At 38.4% G+C, this 17,001-nt stretch overlaps 2 protein-coding genes and 2 non-coding genes across 5 annotated transcripts; 1 reads left to right on the top strand and 3 right to left on the bottom strand.

Moving 5' to 3' along the window:
• Positions 1–389: 389 nt before the first annotated feature.
• Positions 390–6,283, top strand: LOC140772967 (omega-amidase, chloroplastic-like). Of its 2 annotated transcripts, XR_012106357.1 has the most exons (11): positions 390–775; positions 884–1,000; positions 1,286–1,510; positions 1,867–1,960; positions 2,063–2,137; positions 3,585–3,663; positions 4,819–4,834; positions 5,128–5,208; positions 5,302–5,384; positions 5,925–6,081; positions 6,177–6,283. XR_012106357.1 is itself a non-coding variant. In XM_073115244.1 (10 exons), the coding sequence occupies exons 1-10, from the start codon at positions 554–556 to the stop codon at positions 6,001–6,003; spliced, it is 1,071 nt and encodes a 356-aa protein (XP_072971345.1). In that variant the 5' UTR covers positions 390–553; the 3' UTR covers positions 6,004–6,283. The 2 variants fall into 2 exon arrangements, 1 of the variants encoding a protein (XP_072971345.1); XM_073115244.1 differs by having other exon boundaries at positions 5,925–6,283.
• A 3,194-nt stretch (positions 6,284–9,477) lies between these two features.
• On the bottom strand, positions 9,478–11,015 carry LOC140774320 (protein BIG GRAIN 1-like). The gene has a single exon (XM_073117274.1). It carries the CDS (start codon positions 10,652–10,654, stop codon positions 9,653–9,655), a length of 1,002 nt encoding a protein of 333 aa, XP_072973375.1. The 5' UTR covers positions 10,655–11,015; the 3' UTR covers positions 9,478–9,652.
• Positions 11,016–16,278: 5,263 nt separating this feature from the next.
• Positions 16,279–16,436, bottom strand: LOC140775235 (small nucleolar RNA snoR135). Its single transcript, XR_012106722.1, has one exon. It is a non-coding gene; the product is annotated as a small nucleolar RNA snoR135 (small nucleolar RNA).
• An 89-nt stretch (positions 16,437–16,525) lies between these two features.
• On the bottom strand, positions 16,526–16,675 carry LOC140775234 (small nucleolar RNA snoR135). Its single transcript, XR_012106721.1, has one exon. It is a non-coding gene; the product is annotated as a small nucleolar RNA snoR135 (small nucleolar RNA).
• Positions 16,676–17,001: the final 326 nt, after the last annotated feature.

Below are 17,001 nucleotides of genomic sequence, written 5' to 3'. Positions count from 1 at the left end.
CACAAATTAAATGCTGAAAGGAAAACATTGGTGTACTAATGAAGGATGAATAAACTCCTTTGCACTCTCCAGAACTTTTTTCGAACATAGCCAGCCTTACAACATTGAATTCTAATGCAAATGTCCTTAAAATTCTTACCTTTTTCTTATATATGCTTTTCATAATCTTTGCTTTTGCTGGTATTCTGGTAATTAATAATTACAACTAAATCTCTTATCCTTGTGTTTATCTCCATAGAGTTATAGTTGTAGAAAGCAAGTAGTATACACCTGAAATAAATAACATTTAGAGGTGTGTGCACGAATAAGCTAATTTGGAAGGGTATAAATGAAAGTTTGTATTCCCTTGGATAATTTTTCTTTTTAGAGGGTGTAGATATGAAAATTGAAAAGCCGTCTGGCCTCTGCGAACTCCGGTGCCCGGTGTCCGGTCCGGTCTAAAGTGGAACGGGTCCGATCCAATCCAATCCCTCTCCATTCCTACTCTTAAACTCCTCCGCCGGTAATCCTTACCAACCCCCAAACGTCATCTTCACACCGATACTTCCCACAGATGAGAGGTGGTCTCGCATTCTCTCTCCTCCCATCGCGCGCTCTCCTCCCCTCCTCTCGCCTCTCCTTCCAACCTTTCATCTCTAAACGAATCCAAGCCAGGCCGCCGGCGCCGCCGCAACGCCGCCGCATCGCCTCAGTCTCTGCTATGGCTTCCGCCTACAAGCCGGAGGAAGCTAGGGTTCCTCCCGCGCTCCAGATCCCCACGCCACCTGTCACTAAGGTTTGATCACCTTCGTTGGACATCTCGATTGATTTCGTGAAGTGGTTTTGAATTGAGGTCCCATTCCTTATTCGGATCTCTCTTGATTACTCTTTCTTCTTGTTTTAGTTCAAGATCGCTCTGTGTCAACTGTCGGTGACGGCGGATAAGGAGAGGAACATCGCGCATGCTCGCCAGGCGATCGAGGAGGCTGCCGGAAAGGGCGCAAAGCTCGTCCTTTTGCCGGTGAGTTGTACTTTTACTCTACCTTTTCTTTTGACAAAATTCTAGTTTACTTTCTATTCGTTGTTTTAAAACTTTTTTTTTTTTGTAGCAGTTTGATTTTTTGCCAAAACAAAACCAGACAGCTTGATAAACTTTATTTATTGTTCCTCTTTTATGTTGTGTGTGTGTATGTATGCAGTAGCAGGTAATAACTTTTTGAATGTATAGTGTGTTGCACTCTGAAAGATTGCTAATGCTCATGCTTGTGGTTAGATCTTCCAACTTATAATAAGTATTCATTCTTAGGAGATCTGGAACAGCCCGTACTCCAATGATAGCTTTCCGGTATATGCCGAGGATGTTGCAGCAGGCGGTGATGCAGCTCCCTCATTTGCCATGCTTTCTGAAGTTGCTTCTCGACTAGGGATTACAGTTGTGGGTGGGTCAATACCAGAACGCGTTGGTGATCGTTTGTACAATACATGCTTCGTCTTTGGTGCAGATGGCAAGCTCAAGGGTAAACACAGAAAGGTACGAAGCAAAAATCTATTCTCATGATTTCATATCTTATTGGAATTCGTAAGTTTAAAAGTGCACAAATTAGATATTTTGCAAAAGAGTGGTCAGAGTGTACATCTCTTGCTTCTTTGTCTGTTCTATTATACATAGGTCATCAGTAATAGTTGCAGAGTTGTGAATGTGATAGACTAAAGAATTGGTTAGATGCTGAGTCAAATTTGTAACATTAGATTCATTTGCAAAGTTCTTGCTTGATTGATACGTATTTCGGCATTTCTTCCACTCTCCCTATTCTCTACATGAAGCTCTCTTTTTGCGACTTGTTCTGGTTAACAAAATACCTCATATGAGCATAACATGGCATGCAGATCCATCTCTTTGACATTGATATTCCAGGGAAGATTACTTTTAAAGAATCAATGACGCTTACTGCTGGGCAGCATCCTACCATTGTGGACACAGGTTTAACTTATTTGTAATGTGTACCTACCAATCTTACATGGTATTCTCTTTGATATTTTGGCTGTTACAGATTGATCACTTATTGTCGTATTGTGGTTGCAGATGTGGGGCGTATTGGTATAGGTATCTGTTATGACATTCGTTTCCAGGAGTTAGCAATGTTGTATGCGGCAAGAGGTATCTTTCATATCCTAGTTAAGTTATTGTTTTCCAATTTCAATGCTCATGTTAATTATTAGGGATTTTTATAAATCACACCCTACATTTTTCTTATTTTATGATTCGCACCCCGTCTTTTGGGGATTTTATAACGTGATCCTTCATTTTTCCTATAATGCTCATTTAATATCCTGAGTTAACTTAATCTAACTATAATTAAACTGAATGATACCAAAAAGAGAATATTCTGTTATAGTCCACTATGTAATTTATAATAATTCCTAAATTATCCTTGTACTTATCTCTAATTTTATTCGTAATTTAAACATTCGTACTTATTTCTTTTTCTCAAACCATGGAGAGCATCACCCAAATACCAAGCCAATCTTAGAGCTTTCAAACTCTAAGCCATAGAAATCTTAGACCTCCCCAAACGCCAAGCTGATTTTATTACTTGCGACCTTAAAGATGGAGAGGGAGATGAAGAAAATTTAGGAAAAGATGGAGAAAAAAAGGGTTTGAACTGGAGAGATGGAGAAAAATAGGTAAAGTTGGGGAAAGCTTCTAAGGCTTGTACGTGATAGAGATTTTGAGGGATTCTTGTGGGTTGTGGGTTTTGATATAATTTTGTGAGGTAGGGTTTAGTCGTAGGTAAGAGGATTTAGATTTTGTGAGGTAGGGTTTAGTTATAGGTAAGATGATTTAGATTTTGTGGGATTGGTTTAATTTGGGGAAAAAGGATTTTATGGGGATTTAGGTTATGTCAAAAATTTGTAAGGGTATTTTAGTAATCTTTAAACTAGAGTTACATAAACTATATAACATAATTAATATCAGTAAGCTAAAGTAACGTTAAGGTGTTAAATGAACATTACGGAGTGCGAATCACAAAATAGGTAAAATGTAGGGTGTGATTTATAAAAACCCCTAATTATTACAATGAATAACATCTTGGTTGATTTTTTGCTTCTTTGTTCCCACTTAAAGTGTCATTGGGACTTAGCCGGCAGAATAATTTGACTATTATTCAACCTAATAGATAGGCTTGTCAGGCAGCGGAAGTGAAGATTTGTCATCTTTAGCATCATCATTAAACAATACTTTACTGATAATGCTGCTAATGTATGGAAAAGTAGGAAATCCTTTTGAAGGAAAGGATAGAATTGGTCTTTCTCAAACAATAAAAAATAAGACATTCAATCCCAATCTCATATTCTCTGGCTCATTAGAAAATGATAAGTTTTTGTTAGGACAGTAAGTTCCTAGGAACTTCCACTTCCTAAGATCACTTCACTTCACTTCCAGACAATCAAACATGATTAGTTCACTCCTTGTAGTTGATCTTTTTTCCCCACCGCATCTTGTTACATTTACTACTTGCTAGTGGTCATGAGCATAGACTAGCAGATTATAAGCAACTTATTCTAGGAATTTCTCATTAATGGAAGAAATGTGTTGATTGCAGGTGCTCATTTGCTATGTTATCCTGGTGCATTTAATATGACTACAGGTCCCTTGCATTGGGAGTTGTTGCAAAGGGCAAGGTAAGTTTGGACTGATTGGTGTTACTGTTCTTCACTAATTTAGTATATTGAGAAGCTGGTAAATTCTCTAAGATCATAAGGCCCTTCTAGCCACAGTAGGAAGGAGCACTACACAAGCTCATAGGGAAATAAGAAGTCACACCTACTGAAAATTCACTACCAGAAAACCTTATTTTTTTGATGGATTTACATGTTCACTCACGTATATGAGTTTTTTACTATTTTAAGTCTGCCAAACTTTTTAGCACATGTCAAATATATTTTAAAACTTGAATTCGAGATCAAGTAGGTTTTGCCACGTCACAAAACAACAATAACTTCAACATATAAGTCACATTTTGTTTCAAGGATTTTATGTAGAAAATGAATGTCACTGAGTAAACTGTTAAGTATTAGGGGAAAAAATTTCATATAAATTGCTGAATTAAGAAGTTAATTATGTGAAAATTTCTTTCCCTAATACCTATAGTATTTCTACTCAACGTTTCAATTTTTATATGAATCATTGAATTAGAAAGCTACTTATAGTTGGAAGTCATTATCAGGTTCAATGGTTTTACTAACACGACAAAACTCACCCAACTTTGTATTTAAGTTTTAAAGTGTAATAGACACGTAAATAAAAGTTTGGGAGGGCTAGTTTGGTAAAAAAATCCACATATGTTGGATTCTTTTCATTCTAGTTATCTCCTTGGTTCCAAGTTCCATGCTAATACCTTGCTACTACTGTTGGCATTGTTGATACTATTGAGACACAACATATCTGACAGAATCCTAAATGTAACCTTACTGAGTTGGAAGGAGTATTTTAGTATATCATAAGGGCTAAGTTTTTCAAGAAGTTCATGTATTCATCTGAGAAAATATAGTTGGTGCAATGCAGCGTATGATATGAATTAGAAATAAATGTGTACAATAAGACATTGGCATAGCTGTGGACTTATATGCTGGACTACTTTTGATTTTTGAACAATGACAATTGATTGTTCTGAGTTAGCATAGAATTCCTTACATCTATCATTTTTTCTTAGCTTTTGGACAATCGCTTTATAACATATCATACAACCATTTCTTCTGGATATTCAGTAAATTAAGTTTGCCAGTAATCTTAATTGTCATTGTTTCTGTACTGATGATTTATGTTTCCCATGACAGGGCTGCTGACAATCAGGTATGTGAAACATTTCATTTTGCTTGTATTTTTCTGAATTGACAGCAAGTTGCATTGGTTATGACAAAGCATCTGATAATCTCTATTATTCTCTACTCATAAACTACCTTCTGGAAAGGTTATATCTGTCTAGATCAATAAATTAAATCTGTACTGCTCAAATGAATATTCTCTCATCTGACATCAATCTGTACCACTGTCAAAATGGTAAGATGGTACATGTATCTGGTGGAATAACAACTCACTGGCATTTTGTCTTGTAAGTTATGCCATCTTGCTTTTCTTCTTTTCAGTTATTCGTGGCGACTTGTTCCCCTGCTCGAGATACTGGTTCTAGCTACATTGCTTGGGGCCATTCCACCCTTGTCGGACCTGTAAGCTGATTTGAAGAGTCAAAATCTAATTATGATTATGTAGGCTTGCTGAAAGCGATACATTATGTTCCTAAAAAATCTGTTGGATGTCAGTTTGGAGAGGTGATTGCAACCACTGAGCATGAGGAGGCAATCATTGTGGAGGAAATCGATTACTCATTAATTGAACTCAGAAGGTAATCTACTTTATAAGTTTTTGAAGCAGAATTTTTTTTTTTTTTTGATGGATGCAGAATTGGTTGATATTTCTGTGGTTCATTCAAAATGTGGATCACTTGATATGAGCTAGGTTTATTTAAAGGAAGGGCATTATACAGTAGTATGGCCATTAAGGCAGAATACTATGTAATTTGTTGCATATTGAAAAGTTCAAATTGTGACCATTTTGAGGACTGAGGTCCTAAACGGTGGAGTGTTAGCTCACTATAGAGTCCAAAATGGATAAGATTTTACCTCTGAGGGACCCAAAAAAGAAGGAAACTATTTTCATCAAGTATCCGCAGTATATTATTACCTTTTGAATTATTTTTAGAATTACATCTATTGGAGTCGAGTATTGCATGATTAAATCCTTCACATCAGTGCTCCAATTTCTTTGTAGTATAGTTAAAAAGCATGCAGTAATTATTGTAGCACACAGTCTTTCTCTTTTTCTTTTTGACTGAACCAGGCATTTCTCTTTGTTGTGGCATTTCAAAACCAAATACTTTGAGCAGGTCAAGTCTTCCTCTGGAGAAGCAACGGCGGGGAGATCTGTATCAGTTGGTAGATGTCCAGAGACTGAGCTCTCATTGAACTGTAGCTGGGGCTGCATTCTTGAATAATTCTACATGCATATGCCAGTGCTGGAAGAAACAAAGAAGAAAAATAGCTGTACGTGTAGACTTTTGTAACATTGACATATGCTGATCCATGTGCGTTAATTAGTCGTGGTTGGTAATGCATTGACCTTGATACACTCTTGGCAGGCTACATTGTGACTATAAGCGTTCCTTGTCAGAGTGCGGAGAGATCATTGCAGTAGTAACTCATGCAAGTTGAGGAAATAATAAATATTACTGGTGGCATTTAGAAATGTAGAGTAACTCATGTGATCCTCGTATTTTTATTTTATTTTCATGACAGGAATCTGGAGAACAATTAAAGAACTCATTGTCTTGCAGATGGAGAGGGTATAGCTTCTGCTGTTATACTTATTGTCGGAGCATTAAATCTTATGAAAGCATCAATATTGAGTTCCAAGTTTTGATCATTTTCTTCCATCTGTGAGTATTTCTCCGGACCTTCCTTCTCCCAGTCTCACGTTGGAATTTAATGCGGATTCCAAGTGGGCAGGAGAATAAATGTGGATCCACCAATAATTATTCTGGGCTTCAACCCCAGAAGAGACAGCTAATCCCTGTCTCCAGATCTGGGCATATCCATGCAACTCCGATTAAAGACTACTCTCTCTCTCTCTCTCTCTCTCTCCTCTTCCACCGTTTCCCCGTGAGAAACTGCAGAAACTCGGTGAGATATCTCAGTCCAAAGCACAAACAGTGATGATCTCTGAACAAAACAGTGACAGTACTTTGGGCATTCATGAGATATCCGTTCCCTTTACACTCACATGAAATGATTAAAAACAATATGCAGTAGTTAGAAGGCAAAAAACAGATTACATTCCACACCCTCCCCCCCCCCCCCCATCAAGAGATAGTATTTCACTAGAATAACAAATTCGTAAAGTGCAAGGTGTGAAAATGCGATATTCCGGATCACAGTGGTGAGTAGTCGAGTGGAAAAAGGAAAAGAGAAGAAGAGAGGATTGCACGTGGATTCGAGCTCAGGCGTGGCAGACAACGTCAGAAGCTGTCGTGGTGTTAATAATACCTTTTTTTTTTGTTTTGGGAGTAGTACGTGATCGATGTTGCCATGCTTTTGGCACAAATAAAAGCTTTCATAATCTTATTAATATATATATATATATATATTTTAAGCTGCATTCCTGTGTGTGCATTGATCGTATCCCGATCTCTCTCTCTCTCTCTATCTCTATCTAATGTTTTGCCTTGCTTTTTGAGTCTTTCGCATATATCTTTGCTTGCATTCTTCGCTGCTGCAATGTGAACAAAAGAAAAGCAAAGACATCGTTTGAAAGCAAAAGTTGGAAAACTACTACTCCTCCTCGTATTCTTTCTCGGGATCGCTTATTTTGTGTCTCTTTTGCGATTGTCTAAAATTTAAAGGCTCTTAGTATAAATAGACACTCCAAAGTGACCTCTAAAGATGCTTACATTAATTCTTGTCAATGGGAGATTATTGACTACTTACTTATAAACCAAGCAAATGTAGCAAGCCCCACGAAATATGGAGTGATTATATATCATATATATAAGTCCCAAGTGGTATATAGGTTAAAAGCTTCTCAACCCATCATCACATTTTTTTTAATTATAAATAATAATAATAATAATAATAATAATAATAAGTAAACTCTTCAGGTTTATTGATTGCAAGCTCTCAGAAGTATGAGATAAAGAGAACCCATCAAGGAAACCTTTTCATGTGGAGGGTCCATATTCCTTTCCTCACTCATTGCAATTTAAAGAAGCCTCCCTTGATATATGAGTAGATCTATAGATATATAGACAGACACAAGTAGGCCTAGGTAACCAATTTGACAAGAAGAGGACATTGAGCTGATATTATAATCTATGCAATACCTATATATCCTTGTTGTGGGATTGTGGTCCATTCGATTTGCTCAAAGATAGTGAATAGTGATAGATAATATACTATTATCTCTCCCTGTTAGCTAGGTATAACAATAATAAAAAGTTCTTTGCAACAATTAATTAATGGTTTACTGTAACGAGATGATTGACTCAGTCATCCAACTTAATTATCTCAAAACTTACGGGTATAAATATCTTTATGTATCGAAAAAGATTAGCCCCACAGTCCCACCTATAGACTCAGGGATTTGGATTATCAAATATATATTGCATAGACTAGATAAAGGTTAGATTAATTAGATAGATATTTATCTATATTAGCTTCAAATTTTGGTTTGTGTTATAGGGGACAAATATTAGTGAAATATATAGGGATAATAATAGCAAGCATGCTAACAATTAACAAATTGTAGCTCGTGGCTCACATAGTCATATGCAACCCACCCACTTCCCTAGTAGCTACTGGTTGATACTGTTCTTTTAATTGTAGAACTACATGTACATACTATACTATGTAAGTTGATATTAAGAAATCAAGGTGCAAGTCAACAATATTCTCTTTTCATATGGTCCCAAACCTCGGTACAAGACCTTGGTATAAATGGAATTTAAGGGTACTACTAAAGGATTTATGTTTTATATTTATTATATCAGTGATATAGTGGGAGATTAGACTCCCATGTCCTTAGCTATCTAATTAAATAGCTATATATCATTTACCAAAGGTATGGAAATGATCAATTGATGGGATGAGATGGATCAAATTGCATGGCTTTTATATGATGACTTCTTTTTTAGCTTTTTTGACTGGTAGCCACTTAAAGCTGAAAAGAGTTTTAGTTTCAAAAGATTAATAGTTCATATAAAAGGGGGATAAACTTAGGATTTTGTGTATAACCTAACAATGATGGCCATGACGCCATGTTCCAAGTGGGTGGATCCATGCATTGTGAACAATATGAAGAATTAGAGAACTCCTATGAACAATATCTTTACATACATATGTACACATACACACTCACTATCTCTTTTATTGTGGTGTTACAATCATCTTTTCTTGCTGATAAGAATGAGAGGAGTTACTTTAGAGAAAGCCACATCAAAGTAAGAGTATTAATTAATCATAAAAAAAGAACATAATTACAAACTATTCATGATAATAATGATAATTTTTTTCTCACAAACAGTGAGAATTAAGTATAATAAACTTATAGCTTGATTCTTAAAATAAGTTAGAATGTGTCCTTTCTCTTGTGATCTGCATGCTTAAATGAGGAACTGTTAAACAAATTGAAGAGAACAAAGTTAGAAGTAAGACTGTAGGGATGATATACCTTAATTTCAGGAGCATGGTATACTAAACAGTCCTTGTTTTAATTAATTGTTAGGCAGTATTTTTGCCGTTTAGTATATTAATTAACACATTAATCTTCCGTGTTGCATTAACCCCGTCGAGGCACCACAGTTTTATAAGAATTATTTTCTTAATCACTCTTATAATCCGGCATCAGACAAATTAGACAAACGTACGTGTGCAACTTTCTCATGGGTCTATCTCTTTCAAACGTCCTAATATTTATATTACAATAAGTTTAAACCAAATACCACAGTAACCAATAATCATCAGGAAGACTAAGAAAACTTAATAAATAAGAAAATTAAAGCACTAAATTATCCAACAAAGCTATTCCCATTTCACAATTTTATTTATTTAATTAATATTCAAATTATCGGAGCAAACCATGGGCGATTGCGCGATTAGTCCCAAGACTCGTAGTCTCGTACACTGGAAGTTCATCTCTATACCCTCCTCCTCCGCCTCCTCCTCCGCTACCTCCGCCACCTCCTCCTCCTCCATTTCCGATCACTGCCAAATTCTCCAGTTCGAACAAATCCGAGCTTGCATCGCTATCCTCCTCCTCCTCCTCTTCCTCCTCCTCCGCGTCGAATCGGTGAATCCTCATCATGTCCTCCACCTTCTTCTTCGCCTCCATGGCTTCGCCGCCGTGGATGCGCTTTTGCCCGCAAGGTCGGCATTCCTCGTCAACGATTACGCTCACCGGGTAGAATCGCACAGTCCTCTTATCCGCCGCCCCCGCCGCCGACCGCGTCGACGGCGTCTTGCTCAGGCACGACCTCGTGTACGACGACGCCGTCGAGCACGCTGACGACGACGACTCCGCTGGCCGGGCGCCGCGTGAGGCGGCGGCGGCGGAGGATTTTGTCTTCCCGGCGGTGAAGATGGAGTTGAGGAAGCTAGCGATCCGAGCGCCGGGCGAGGCCGGGGTTTTACTCTTGCGTAACTCGCGGATCTTGCTGCGGATCGAGTTCTTGCTCTTCTCCTGGTGGTGGGAGGTGATCGGAGGTGAGCGGACCGGATCGGAACGCAGGCCGGTCCGGATCGGCCTGATGCCGGTCGATTCGGCCTCGGAAGAGGAGAAGCCGCCGTAACTGGAGCCCTCGGAGGAGCTCGAGGTCGAGTTCGGGAACCCCCGGCGGCTGCCGATTCGCGTCACCGCCCTCTCGCTCACCGCGGGTTTCTTCTTGGGGGCGGTGAGCGAAGCCGAGCGGTATGGTACTCCACCGGTGCGTTGGTCCGCCCTTTCGCCATCGTTCTCGTCGATGGAGCGGTAGATGGCGTCGAGGAGAGTGGACGAGAACGAGGGGTTATCGCACCCGTTACTATAACCGTAACGGGCCCGTGACGGCGTCTTCCCCCACCTCTCCATTTCACACTCAACGACTACCCAAGCACGAGTTGTAAATAAAATTCTGAAGATGGAATAAGAGGAGAAAACTTGATAGCAATGGGAAGAAAGAAGAAGAAGAAGAAGAAGAAGAAGAAGAAGAAGAAGAAGAATAGAAGGTTGAGATTGAAGAGGAAGGGTGGAGGAGAGGTTGGACTCCTTTTTGAGGTGCTTTCACGCGCGGGATGGTGGTGACGTGGCGCTTCCCCTTGTTTCTTTTAGAGGGCGTGGGACCCAGGACGATGTCGCTCGTCTGATTTCTGATTCCCCTCGGTAGCCTCCTCGATCTCCGTCACAAAGTAAAGTATTATCTCTACTCCCATCTTTAACTTTGCACTGATTGATATAATAATTTAGCATTATATCTGCCATACCATATAGATAATAGATCCTTGCCCATTACTAATATACTCTGTATATATCACTAGTATGTTCCTCAAATCTCTGATACATAGGCTTTACTCTCTTGCTATTTCTTTATTCAATTTTTGAAAGCAAAATTAGAGGTATTAATTCCAATAGAGCAGGAATTCACATCATGATTAGTTGCTAAGTTGTGTTACAGCTTGCAACTCATAAATCTCGTGCTTAACGGGTCGGACCGGGTCTGAGATATTCTGGACCGGATTCACGAGGCGGGGTGATTAGGGACAGCAGATTGGCAGTAAGACAATAAATAGGAACGTGAGTAAAAAGAGAAGGATAGGTTGATATAAATGGAGGGTGCTCGTGACACGACAACAAGAGGGTACGGCGCTCTTTACTTAAAAGGACCGAAACTTACTATTTACGTACGTTTCCTATTAAATTAAGAGAATCAAGCCACGTACCTAAAACGGGAAAGGAGGAGGGAGAAACGGATTCCTCTCTATTTGGGTAATTTAGGCGAGCTTTTTGAGGAAGGGCAAGTAGTACTGTAGTAGTAGTAGTAGTAGTAGTAGTAGTAGTAGGATGATCATGCTGGTAAAGGATTAGGGATGTAGGTGGTGTGTATTCTACGTAACTTTTTTTGTTTTTTTTATATCACTGGAGGAGACTGGAGAGGCCATTAAAGAGCAAATGAGTTGGTGGAGGTAGGAAGGCAACCGCACGGATGCTGCAAGTGTTCCTATTTATTTATGGATGGCTTTCCAAAGATACCTAGAGGTCTTCGTCAAGCAAAGAATTTAGGTATAATTACATTTTTGTCCCTCTCAATTAAGGTGTTTTTCTTTTTTTTCCCTTAACTTGGCCCGTCAACAAAAGTTACAAAATAACTATTATTTCTTATAATATTTATGTGCAATGGGATTAGTAGCGAAGGTCATATTTATTATGCTTAGAGTGGGATTTCAGAGAAAGAGGAGGAGAAAGACGTTAGAACAGCGAGGTAAAAAAGAAAGAAATTATTAGGATTTAGGTACTGAGGCAAAGAGGATATTAATTACAATGTTGATGGTGGTGGTACGATTTATATATCAAATTGTAATTATTTGGGATGAAAAAGAGGAGAAGAATAGTGACGATGATTATGGTGATGAGATTTTCATTTAGGATTGTGATTTGAGAGAAACATGAAAAAGATGAAGAGAAATAGGTTAAAGATACTGATATTTTGATCAGTAATAATGTTATGTTATAAACATGTGATAGATTTATGTTAGAAATCTGAATGATAAATTAATAGGAATGGCTTATTTGATTATTTTAAATTGGTGAGGGGGTTAAGTTTGTAAAGAAAAATAGATGAGGCAGTGAAAACGAAATTCACTTATAGCTAAACGAATTAAAGTGTAACTCTTCTTGCATCCACGGAGAATTAAGTTTATAATTTTTATCATAAATTGATAGGACTCGACTACGTGGCTATAATAGTTCATCTAAAATAGACTTAATCTTTCTTTAATATGCTAGCACTTGGCTTGCTCAATTGATTATTTGTATAAAAGAAAGCCTCTTTGTATCTTTTTGTAATTAGCCTAAAGAGTTCATGGTTATAAAAACAAAGGGCCATTTTGTCGGTGAGGAAAATAACAGAAAACATTAATTAAAACGGATTGATTGTTTTGGGTCCTTCACAAGGAAAACGGCCAATTGTTCATTGAATCGAATCACATCTGATATGCTTCATCTTTAGGGCCGAGTTAGATATGTTATTTAAATGAGGTTACTTTGTTGGATTCAACTTACCCAGTTACTTGGCAGATGTGCAGCTCCGTGACTCCCTCTTGCATGGTTTTCTCCATGATAACTGCTGGAGGAAATTTTTGCAAGTATATTTTAGAAGATAGAAGTTCCTCCTTGTTGGTATATTTTGTTAGAAAGAAATGCATCTGGGAAGATCCTATATATTATGTAATCTGTCAACTGTCCATGCGCTAGGGCTGTAAGTGGAGAGACATATATAGGTCAATCAGTTTAAAGATAATAGCCAGATAAAAGCATTCCATATTATCCCAACTTTGTATTAAATAGCAAAATGGGACTGAGAGAAAGTAACAAATATTTTTTTGGACGTATCCATTTGGCCGAATATTGTTGTCAAGTATGCAAGCCTTTGTTGGATTGCTGATTCAATGGGGAAGCTTTTGCCTGGAGGTGACTAATTTAAGGGAACACCCATGGGGGGCAAAAAGGTGCCCGGCTCTTAGATTGGTCAGAATAACTAATGCAGGTGATGCACTAATCATGCACCTTCCTATCTCCCCTTTCTAGGCTTTTTGGTAGTAGGTTGGTTCTAAGCCTTGAGATGTGATTTTAAAATTGAAGCAGGGAAGTTTCTGAAGCCTAGGTAGGATAACATATCTAGAAAGTTGACTGTATATAACTGCTAATCTTTAGCTGGAGACAAGTCTATGAATTACTAACAAATTTACATTTTTGTTTTTGATATAACGATCCTTCTCGTTTCATATGCAGTTCCCCTGTTCATAATTAGCACTGTTCCTTATGTACATGATTGAGTTGACTGGCTAGTATAAGGGGTAAATCCCATGATGACCAACTTTTTCAGCAGAGTTCATTCCTCTATCCAACATTACAAGTATAAAACTGACATTAAATCCTAAACAAATTTCACAGGTAACACGTTTCAAAATTTTTTTTTGTCCACCAGTCCTGTATAATATTATTACTAGTAGTGGTATATATGGAATAAGATGTATAGATTTTCTATCGTGATTTCAGCAATTGGTTAGATGATTGGACTCGTCGCCCACTACTTTTCGCATGATCTCCCTACTATCTTGAGATGCTTCAAAGGTTCTACTATTTTAGCAATGGTGGTGGAGAAAACGGTGGGTGGAAATCTAGAGATTCGGATGTAGTGGGGTGGTTCGTGGTTGGGTAGTGGATTTCTGCTGACTTAATTCAATAATATATATCATAACTTAGATTCGATCTTAAATATAGCTAGCGAATTGCTACAATGAAGTCAATTTGGTTTCTATTATGTTATATTCCATGACAGAACCACCATGCAATTTCGTACTCTTTTTTCTTGTCTGCGGAGACTCGGAAGCACGGAATTAACATAATGCTAAAGCCTAAGAAAGGTTTGCCTTGCTAGCCTGAAAGGTTCTTTGCTCTCAGTAGGCCAGAGGGATAGAAAAGGCCTTCCATGATTAATAAAACGGCTGGATATGGTCCCCAAAATGGAAGTTGCTGACTATCCAATCCCATCTTTTATCTCACTAAAACATTCTTTCTATAGAATATATCTTCGAATAATTCTTAGTGTCTCCTAAGGTATGGAATGTTGATGTTTTTTTAGTGGTTAAAAGGTTAAATTTTTATTAGCTCGTCCTTTATATTGCTGCATATGCATTGATTGCCATGTATATCTAGGCTAGCCGTGTACAATATCCTTCTTTCTCAGAAGGAAGACAGAGAGACGTGCATAGTAGCACGCAGAGTGGATGAGAACAGAGTAAGCAATGAATTCATATACAATAAAAAGGACGAGTCTATCTGGCTTGCTCCACCAATTTAGGTCCAGGACTTGTGATTCTTTTCTTGACCTAAAGCACACGCCCTTAGGAGCAGAGAGAGAGAGAGAGAGAGAGAGAGAGAAATTAAAGAGAGATTAAAGAGAGAGCGTGACAGAGATGCAACAGAGACAAGAATTGGAACAGAAGGAGGGGATGCGATCCCAAGGAAAATGAGGCAGAGGTAAAGGAGGGGAGCAATTAATCTTTTCTTCTTTTTTTCCAAACGGGTCGGGTTCGGATCTCCGATATAGTAGCAGGCCCTAGCTTTTTAGTTTCACCAATTGCTAGTTAAAGTTATGTGAGAAGTACTACTAAGCTTAGAGGAGTAGATTACAAAAGGCATGAGCAACGAATGTCCGATACAGTGGTACGATCCGATATACACTAAAACGGGTCGGATGCAAAATGAAACGGTGGAGTGAAACCTAGCAAATAAATAAATAAATAAATATGAGACAGTTAAGGCAACTCCTGCCAACATCTACCACGCGTGAGCTCGACCCACGTGCAATTTGCTTTGCTTTATTGCTTGTCTGTGTTACTGTGTATGTCTCCGTCTCCTCTGCTTTAGCCTTTAATTGAAGTGGTCTTATTTAGACTTAGTGGGGGCGTGTGAGATCTCGTGATGTGTATCTCTCTCTCTCTCTCTCTCTCTCTCTACTAACTGTGAAGTGGGCTCCTGCTTTAAATGAGAAATGAGATCCTTCTCAATCTTCTGGCCTTTTTGAGGATCCAACATGGGACCGGATCCCGAGGCAGATTAACATGGGGATGTAACTCAGATGGTATTAACGTCTGCGTAACATATTTCTCCATCTCTATTTCTTTTCTTTTCTTCTCCTTTTCTCTTTCAAAAGAAACATATTCGCTGGTTACAAATTGGTCATCAATTTTTATGAACTGTAACAGTGTTACATAGACTATAGCTAAAGGGCACCCTTGTTGGGCCCTAAACTGAGACTTGTTGGGCTTTTACTTACTCCAAAGGAAACAAACTCTTCCGTAATACTGGTGATTACATCTTTCACCTATGAGCACGGTTCTATTATTTCCACCTCACTGTTCTTATGTAACTAGTGTTTAAAGACAGGATTTACCTTATACCTGTTCTACTCTTTCTTTCAGTTCATAAAGTTGGTAATTACTTGTTCTAATCCAGTCTTGCCTTCAGGATCTGGTTGCTATCCGACGTGCACTCGTAAGAGCGTATCGTCCGAGGACGCTCACCAATGTTCATCCCACAAGAATTTGGACGTTCCAGATTCTTAGGTATCCGTCATGATTAAATTGCATTTGGTTATGTTATCATAGTATGTACAATCCAAGTAAATGGAATTTGATAGCTAATAAAATTAGGAGCCCATCATGCTATAGCCCATACATACTAAGCCATTTGGGTCGGGCCATCCCATTGATTTATGATCTAATTCTATTAAATTTAGTATTAGCATCTTATTTATGCAATAATCTTTATCTTTGTTCTGTGGTAAGATTTATAAGGCTAAATATTTCATACGTCGAGCCAATTTCCATCCAGGCATGTATTTATGTTAATAGTTTACAAGCAAATTAATGATGAAAAAGGACAAAATCCCCCCAAATCGCCTTCTATCTCTTCATACTGTTAGCATATTAGAAGAATGTGAGGAAGATGATTGTTGAGGTAACCATTAACAATTGAAGGCATAACCCAACTGCCCACCTTCATCAATATTAATATTTTTCTTTCGCAGGTGATACTTTCGGCAAGAAACGCATAGAGGAAGGCGTAACACCGATACACACTATCCTGCTCTTGTCTTGGATAACAAAACTACTTACTTATCCGCAAAAATACTATACTAAACCGATGCATTAGAGATAAAACTATAAATAAATTGTAACGAGATGTAAGGAAAATGATTGTTGGAATACCCAGTGAGAATTAGGGAATAACCCAACTGCCCACTTTCCTTATGATTGGTGTAGCAGGATACACTTCCGGCGAGAAATGCACAGTTTTGATGCAAAACGCCGATACACACTATCCTGCAGAATGGAAGAACTCTACATCGACTGAACTAATGAGTGAGAGAGAGAGAGAGAGAAGAAATAATGGATCTGAGAGATTAAAGAAACGGATCGGAAGGGGATGAGAAATCAAACGATGAGACTAAGTAGTAATCGAAGGATCCATCGGGATCAAAAGACTGGAACAAGGATTCGAATTACTCATGGCTGAGATCGGGTCGTAGCCGCCACCGCTCTCGAGGCGTCGAATGGAAGAACCTCTCAAAACTTTTGGAACCCTAGATTTCCACAAGGCAGCATTCGTTATATATAGAGAGCCGAAGAGAAGAGAACTGCGCGAGTGCAGTGGGC

This window comes from Typha angustifolia, chromosome 13 (assembly GCF_048772165.1).
Source record: "Typha angustifolia cultivar Huaian chromosome 13, ASM4877216v1, whole genome shotgun sequence".
Taxonomy (NCBI): Eukaryota; Viridiplantae; Streptophyta; class Magnoliopsida; order Poales; family Typhaceae; genus Typha; species Typha angustifolia.
This window is presented reverse-complemented; position numbering and strand designations above follow the sequence as displayed.

Coding starts and splice junctions, on each gene's coding strand:
- LOC140774320 (XM_073117274.1), bottom strand. CDS start 10,654: ATGGAGAGGTGGGGGAAGACGCCGTCACGGGCCCGTTACGGTTATAGT.
- LOC140772967 (XM_073115244.1), top strand. CDS start 554: ATGAGAGGTGGTCTCGCATTCTCTCTCCTCCCATCGCGCGCTCTCCTC. Junction 1,961..2,062: donor TCCTACCATTGTGGACACAG/GTTTAACTTATT, acceptor TTGTGGTTGCAG/ATGTGGGGCGTATTGGTATA. Junction 5,209..5,301: donor ATTCCACCCTTGTCGGACCT/GTAAGCTGATTT, acceptor GTTGGATGTCAG/TTTGGAGAGGTGATTGCAAC.